The sequence below is a fragment of the Tetranychus urticae genome, chromosome 3, assembly GCF_039701765.1.
Source record: "Tetranychus urticae isolate SD_2017Ah chromosome 3, NJAU_TeUrti_SD_1.0, whole genome shotgun sequence".
Taxonomy (NCBI): domain Eukaryota; kingdom Metazoa; phylum Arthropoda; class Arachnida; order Trombidiformes; family Tetranychidae; genus Tetranychus; species Tetranychus urticae.
In genome coordinates this window covers 2,722,110-2,730,244 of record NC_142960.1, presented here as the reverse complement: position 1 = coordinate 2,730,244, position 8,135 = coordinate 2,722,110, and the positions used below count along the sequence as shown (strand labels likewise).

Sequence of the window (8,135 nt, the reverse complement as noted above, 5' to 3'; positions counted from 1 at the left end):
TCAATGGACATCCACAAACTTGCTAGAAGCTGAACTATATTAGAATGATATTTCTTAATTGCTCATATTGAATGAGAAACGTAATTTGCTTCATTTTTCTTTTGAATCATATATTATAGCCGTTACTTCGCTTAACTTTGAACGATCAACATTGAATGAGATCAGAAGATAAGACAGTAAAGTAAAAATGAAGATTGAGATATGCAATTATTTATTCAAAAAAACAACTTTTTCCATTTTTCAAGTTTAGTAACTTATGTTACTCATAATTTCGCGAGAACTGATTTCGATGAGACTAATATTATCGGCTCCAGTCCCATGTGTCTTTCCAGCAACCTTTTGGAGCCAATTCTCGCATCTTTTTAATGTATAAACTAGCATCAGTGAATAGATCTGGCTTTCCAGCAGAGAAACAACGAGAAGTAACTCCAGCAAGGTAGTATCTTGCATTTGCTTCACCTCGCATGTATGGTCCTTCAGGGCATGTATCAACTTTAGTAGGATTCATAATACATAAATGAGTTTTGGTAGCAGGAACAGGACACTTGGAATCTAGATGGAATCGGATTAATCAACAATTGTTAAAAATGAAGCAACAGAAATTGTATTTACAATCAGCTCACCTTGATTGGTGTAAAGGTAGTCTTCCTTATTTTTACCAGATGAAGGACTTATCATGTGGACTGCAGGCATAGGCATTTTATCTGAGTCTCGTAAACAAATTGGTTTGAATTGCGAGTCAACTGGTGAATCCAAAGTCAATACAGCAAAATCATAGGCGCCAGTCTTGGTGTTATATCGCTCATCAATCCAAAAGGAGGAGACTGATTTTGTTGAGTTATCGTTCAAACGAGCTCTGAGCGATGCTGCATTTGAGCCAGAAAGGCAATGAGCAGCAATAGCAGCATGTTGATCATCAATCAATGCAGCACCACAAGGTTTTAAATTTTTATTTCTGAATTAAAGGGAAAAAATCACGGTAAAATTAAGGTAAAAAAGTAGAAATGAGTAAAATATTGTCATACTTACTCAACAACCACATACCAAGGGAATCGAGTCAACTTGCCCTCCGATTCTTCAGGAGGTGCGTAACCAATAGGCTGACCACAGTCTAAACAAAACCATGAGTTAATTTTCAATGTTATCAGTAGCTTAATTGTTTCACTGACTTACCACATGCAAAGGACTGATTGATTAAAAGGGCGAAGATGGAAGCAAACAAAGTTAAACTCATTGTAACAGTTGAGGGATTGGGATTTTTATTGAGACTTGCAGTCGAATTGTTGATGATACTTTAGCTTTTGTTAGAATGATTAAGATTCGTTGGTAGTTGATTCTTTTATACTAAAATCAATCGGAAACAGATGATTCTTAATTAGTGTCTATGTGGTTGGGACGCAAAAAAAACAATGTCAGGGAATTCCCTTCATTCTTTAATTTTAATTAAGATTGACATATTTTGATGAAAGTTTCAGTATAAAGGGTTTTTCTAACTGACTTCGTTGATTGGAAGTTTGCAAAATGCATGAATCAAATGCTATCAAAAGAAATGTAGCAAATCAAATTCAGATGAATGTTTTCACCATGCAACTGTCAATCTCATCATTACCAGCATCATCGTCATCTTCAAATTGAACAAGACAATGAATTTTTTAAAAAAAAGATTTTCATTTAGTTTTGTGTTGGACTACAAGTTTAATGAAGCTTTCGATAGTTGGCAGTTGCTTAAATGATTATCAGGTAATAATGTGCTCGCACGCTAAAACAATTTAAGGTGGTTCAAATATAAGTATTTTATCCGTATTTTGTAAAAATATTCAATCAGTAATTGTGACTTATTTGAGCCAGTTTTGACCAAAAAGGTATAAAGATGCAAGATTGACCTTTGCAACTGAAATGGTTTATAATAGTGAATAAAGAATGAAGGAAATTCCCTTAAATTGTCTTTACACAGAAAATACATGGGCACTAATTAAGAATAATCTGTTTGACGCGAATCTTATCCAATATCGATCGTTCAAAGTTGAGCAACCTAAAGTTATAATATGCAATCCAAGCGTTCTGAAGAAGATCGCTCTCGCCATTCAATAGAAGCAATTAAGAAATATCATTCTAATAAAGTTTAGCTTCTATCGAGTTTAACTTTAAACAGAATGCGAAACTTTCCTGAACTTTTGATGTCTCCTTTCAAAAAATTAAGTTTATTGTCAAATTGACAAAGGCCACTTTTTCGGGGTACATATCGTTTGCAGTAATGATAACTTCATTGTTACGGTAGCCTTCAAGTTCAATCTGTTTGTTAGTTTTGTTCAACTTTATTTTTTCAGAGAAAGTTTGGAATCAACTAGAGTTAGTTAATTGATCTTGTTTAAAGTTATCCGATTTACTTATGATTGTCATATTGCAAAGCCTTCAAATGGCTTAACTGTTTAGGAACAATTACTGGAAGTGAATCAATAATGATTTGATTGACAACTTCAGTTGTAAAAAGCTATGAGTGATATCTTCGGTGCAAAATTCACGTCCTCGCTGATTCGCTCATTAACATGACAGACTTTAACAATGAACCTACCTTCGCGCAACTCTTTACTTTTTACTCAAAAGACAAATTTTACTTAAAATCCATCAATCTAGGCAACAAAAAAGATTCTTCTTCACTCAATATTATGGAATACGGATTCTCCATTTTTACCCAGCCGCTTTTTTCATAAATTTATCAGATATTTGAATTCTATTAAGAGATTCTCTATTTTTTCGGGATGTAGCTGAGTTATGACTTTGATGCTGATTAATAAGGATTTGATTGAAAAATTCAGTTGTATTAGAATCTCTTTCTTTTATTTTCACTTTTTTAAATCAATTAGAAGTTTCAGTTTTTCAAATTACCCATCAGACATTGCAAACCGCTTTCAAACTCTTTGACCGTCAATTCTACCGGTACTAAGTTGGACTGATTGAATTATCAATTAGACAATTCAACATGGTATTTCATTTGTTTAATCATTTCCATCTAGCTAGCATTGAAACTAGAAACTGGACCTTTTTCATTCAAAGGTACATTGAATTTACTAGAACTGAGATAAAGTGTTGAAAGAGGTTAGAGGACAAATGCAGATTTCGTATTCAATAATAAAGAGTGAAGGGGAAACTTTTGTGTTACCCAGGTTGATGGATTTAATGTAAAATTTGTCTTTTGAGTAAAAAGTAAAGACTTAGGCGAAAAATTTACGAAACTAAATGCAAACCTTTTTCGCAAAAATTCATTGTTTTGTTTACATTTGAATATGATTGATATGAATGCGATGCAATTTGCTGAGTGATCCGAAAAGGTCAATACGAAAAACAAGTTGTTATGAAAATTTGTCAATCAAAATTGAAATTAAGAATGAAGGGAATTCCCTTACATTGTTTTACCATAGCAAACACATGGACACGTATTAAGAATCATCTGTTTCCGATTGATTTTAGCTATAAAAGAATCATATATCTTTGGTATACTTTTAATAATTTTAGTACTAATTGAAACATTACCCAGCATAAAGAGGAATAATATGCGGCATATTCTGAATATGTTTTTACATGAAATCTTGCCGGTTGAAAAACAAGGTTAAAATGAATAATCAGTCAGACGTGTGTTGAGCTAAAATTGTTAATCCGTTCTTTTATATGTAACTGTTTAGTGCTTTTAATATTTACTTATCCAATCGACCCAGACAGAAGCGTCAGCAACACGAGTGCACAAGGAAAAGGTCAGTTCTTGCGAAGAGCTTTCTTTGCCTTTAGTCAAAATGCTCGTTTTACACAATGTACACAGAAACTTGTATATTGAAGCCTTATAAAAAAGATAAAATAGAAACAAAACACTCGCTAAATACAAGTTAAAAGCTTCACGCAATTAAAATTTGGACAAAAGTCTAGTCATTCTGGACTGGTGAAAAATGTACGATGGAAACGGTTGATGAATGGTCAAAAAATGGAGTCTTTAATGTTTAATGGAAATTGGAAATAATATTTATCGGCTAGGCAATCAATTTTGCTAAAAAACTTATTTCATACACATTCATTTTCCCTCATTTTTCTTTAGGACCTTTTAGTTTGCAGTTGAAACTGGCTCAAGTTTTCTGGTTTCTTGGTTGAAATTACATACAGCAGATGGCGATTGTTTGCTTGGATACAAATAAAGCCTCCGCGCAAATTGGTCTCTTATCGACTCGATAATATCGAGTGTAGGGAGATCGGTATCCTGAATTCCCGTAATTGGGTGATAACACAATGAGTACGCTTTGTATTTTACAAAGATTAATGGTTTAATCTTGGGTATTTTACAAGCGTTGATTTAGTCTGAATTGGAGTTGCTATTTAATACAAATATTTCACTATTGTAAGTCAGTCAATAGTCGAAGATAATTTACTGTGTGTAATACAATTTGATGGTGAATGCAGTGTGTTTCTTCGTAAGTACAGTCACCATTGAGATAATGCACCGCACTGGGAATAGCTTATTTTCACTATTCTTCGGGCGGCGTAATCCATGTTTAACTTTCTTTTATGATCTTCGCGTGTTTTACCTCTTCGCTTCTTCGTCTGAAACTTGAAAACTTAGAGTCAAGATCATATGCCTAACTTCATATAATAATAACATCAAATGAGTGTGCTAGGATTATCTGACATGCTTTTTGCTTCTCTGAACAGTTTGATCGGTCTATTAACCGAAATCAGACCAACATTGTGTAGTTGGAAGTTTATGGCACTTAAATCATGAATTGATGCATTGATTGATTGCATGTGATATTCACTACCAAACTAATTTTATTTGTTTGGACTATTTACATCTTTATTTGTCTCATTTGATTTTGCTTCGATTAGATGTGATCTTTTGTAATTAATCCACAAGAAAACAGAAATTGGAATTATCGTTATACCAGCAAACAATTGAAAACAAAAACCAGGATCACTATGAAGTGTTGCATTAAAGATCTGCGTTAATGACCAATCACTAAATAAAGCAATTGCTGAACTAATCACAGATATCAAACTAAAAGTGCCTCCAATCTCATCGCGCTCAACAATTTTGCCCAAAAGAGAGTTTGTTACAGCATCGATCAGAGTATAAGTACAACCAGTGACAGTTGATATGAAAAAGGCTACAGTTGTTAACCAAATTCCTCGTATTATCATCTCACCAGCATGAGAAACACAGGCAAGTATACCAAGTGAAATATCTGACATGCCAAGGAGCTGAATAAATATTCGAGGTCCAATAAGCTGCATGAGCGCTGGAATGGAATCATTAATTGCACTGTATTTTGAGTATTCATAATTTGACCATCCATATGCACGTTGAGCAAATAGATAAAAGTTGCTTCTTATAAATGGATACTCTACACTCCGAACAACTGCAATACCGACCAAAAATAAAAGTACTCCACGCTTCCCTGATTCTCGAGGTTTAGTCAACGTTTGAAATAATTTGCAAATAGCCGAGAAGGAAAATACTTTTGAAACAAACTCTTTAACGGGACTCTGCTTTTCCTCTTCAGACTTATGTCTCCTGAAAGGTAGTCCATGATTAACATGATTTGGATCCTTAGCTGCTTGTTTCTCATTCAATTTGTAAACCGAAGGAGCAGTTATTATATAATGAATATAATCACAGCAGATATTTTGAATATCAATGAGACAATAAAGACTCCGAGATAGTTAGAGACTTGATTCTTAAACCAAGGTTTTTGTGCGAAAATGGCTCCACCAGTATATTGACCAGCAATACCACCTAATTGTGTTACAAATAAGTAAGATTGAAAAAAATATAAAACAATGAACTGAAGGACGATCAATGCTTAAACTAAATAAATGATCACTTTTATGAGAAAACGAGTAATTCTGGTGAATTTTATTTACTAGCTTATTTGAATATGACTTTCATCTTTACCAGGGAAATTGACTGTATTGACTTACCAATGTAAGAAGCAACATCACACATTGAAAACTTGAGGATCTGTTTATCAGGTTGAGTTGTTAAAACAATGTAAGTTTGAAGAGCCATAAAGCAACCTTTAATAGTACCAAAAATCCATGGAATCAAGTCAACAATTAAAACTGTTTTTGGATCTAAAGGTTCAATTCAATATATCAATAATAAAAAAGTTTATAAATGATTTATTTACCCAATGAAAAAAAGATGGCATTTCCAGTGAGAAACATGACTTGCAGTATTGAACTTATGGCAGGCATTACAATGATTAACTTTAAATGGTTTGGATAATTGTTGATCCATGGTCCAACGAAAAGAGTTGTCACTATGGCTGGTAAACCGCTCAGTATTGATCGATAACTAGAAATGGTTGAAGCTTCTCTAAGAACTGCGATCTTGGCATCTGAATGTTCATCAGCACAATCGGCCAATCTAAAGCCATATTGGTTGAGACAAATTTTGTCTTCAATCATTTGAGTTACAACAGTTGATTGGATTGTTAAACCAAAGACGAAAACTAAGTTAAAAAACTCCAAATGAGAATCTTTAGCAATTGCAATCAACTCTTTCATTTTACCCATTTTCAATATTTCACTTGAAACTACAATAAAAACTCGAAGTTTTAGGTAATTTTGATAGGTACTTAACCAAGTGGTTACGGTTACATACATGGTCAGTCAATATTCGAAGATAATTTACTATGTGTAATACAATTTGATTATGTCATCCTATTTGCATCTTGAAAGACTGAAAGGTTTTTTATCCTAAAAGGGAAATTCAACTTTACCATTTCAGTTAATTTGCATAAAGATTGTATCATCATCATCAACATTATCTTCTTCATCATCATTATCATTATAAGGTAAAGGAAATATCTCCCGCTAAGTTGGAGAGAATAAAAAATTCTCATGAATTGCAAGTAAATCTTGACAAATCTCGCTGTAAAGTTTTGATCTGCACTTACAATACATTGTAACTATTTTTTGTTTTATCTCATAAATCGCATCGTTTGATGATTTGACTTTGATGGAAAAGGGTTTAAAGTTTGATTAGAATGAATTTTCTGACGAGAAAGGATATCAGACAATATTCTCATTAAATTAGCAATGATTTTGCCAGGAATACATTTATCGTTTCATGGGAACATGAAATCCAGCTTAACTCATGACTAGATTTAATTATCATTGATGAAGACTGAACAAATGAGAAAGATTATTGATGAATTGGATATAAAATATACCCACAAAATAGCCTTTAAGCTATCAATTGGGAGCATCATTTAATGAAATAAACTTTTCATCAGACAATAAACCAACTTTTGCAATTGGATAAATGAAAGGAGTATTGGCTATAGTATGACTGGTCTACAATCAACCCAATTTGGATTTGATCAACTCCATGAAGTAATTGATGAAAAGGGAAACCTTGACCTTGAAGGGTTTTCAGGATATTGACTTACAAAATTGGAGAGTCAGGGAAAAAGAGGTCATGATGATGAAAAAAAATTGTGTTGAAAATAACATTGATTAAAGATTCTTTGGTTGATCAGCGAAGGCAGCAAACTGCATTGGGAATCGATAATGATAAATATATTATAAGAAAAGCTGATAAGAATTAAAGCCTATTGTCTCCATTTGATGAAATGATTTAATTTAATCTCTCTCCGAGTTCCAACACAAAGCAAAGAGAGCTACCAATCAACTTTTAAGATAATACTGGATGTTGAAGGATTTGTACATTTTGACCATAGCTGGATACAAATGAACCAAAATTTCCAGGAAAAGGTGCAATCTCAATAGGCATCCATTTGAATTATTGCCTGAATTGGAGAAAGACAAACAGTGATTAACCTTTAGCTATTAAAAATATTAGACTCAAACCATGATGCACATATTCAGATTGACGCATAAAAGGATAAATTCAACAGTTGAATGGAGTAAAAACTTACCAGGAATTAATGTCAATCAGGTACTTAGAACTGTCAACAGTTACGGTAGAAAAGCAAAACAATTAATATTTAATTAGAAACATTGCTGATTAATAATTGAAAACAAAGTGAAACTTGGACATCGAATAATTTAATCAGATGATTACAAGTTAAGGGGCTGTCAAGATATTACAATAAGTTATGCTTCTTTTGTTGAATTTTTAAAAAAGCATA

The 8,135-nt window shown here is 32.9% G+C and overlaps 2 protein-coding genes and 1 long non-coding RNA gene across 3 annotated transcripts; all 3 read right to left on the bottom strand.

Moving 5' to 3' along the window:
- Window positions 1–182: 182 nt before the first annotated feature.
- LOC107365780 (transmembrane protease serine 6-like) lies at window positions 183–1,303 on the bottom strand. The gene is made up of 4 exons (XM_015933350.3): window positions 1,174–1,303; window positions 1,030–1,111; window positions 624–955; window positions 183–552 (listed from the first exon to the last, which is right to left on the bottom strand). Exons 1-4 carry the CDS (start codon window positions 1,232–1,234, stop codon window positions 302–304), a joined length of 726 nt encoding a protein of 241 aa, XP_015788836.1. The 5' UTR covers window positions 1,235–1,303; the 3' UTR covers window positions 183–301.
- A 3,488-nt stretch (window positions 1,304–4,791) lies between these two features.
- On the bottom strand, window positions 4,792–6,781 carry LOC107365748 (uncharacterized). The gene is made up of 3 exons (XM_015933303.3): window positions 6,168–6,781; window positions 5,959–6,111; window positions 4,792–5,773 (listed from the first exon to the last, which is right to left on the bottom strand). The coding sequence occupies exons 1-3, from the start codon at window positions 6,643–6,645 to the stop codon at window positions 5,634–5,636; spliced, it is 771 nt and encodes a 256-aa protein (XP_015788789.1). The 5' UTR covers window positions 6,646–6,781; the 3' UTR covers window positions 4,792–5,633.
- Window positions 6,782–7,197: 416 nt separating this feature from the next.
- Window positions 7,198–8,051, bottom strand: LOC149093165 (uncharacterized). The gene is made up of 2 exons (XR_016199747.1): window positions 7,923–8,051; window positions 7,198–7,793 (listed from the first exon to the last, which is right to left on the bottom strand). It is a non-coding gene; the product is annotated as an uncharacterized LOC149093165 (long non-coding RNA).
- Window positions 8,052–8,135: the final 84 nt, after the last annotated feature.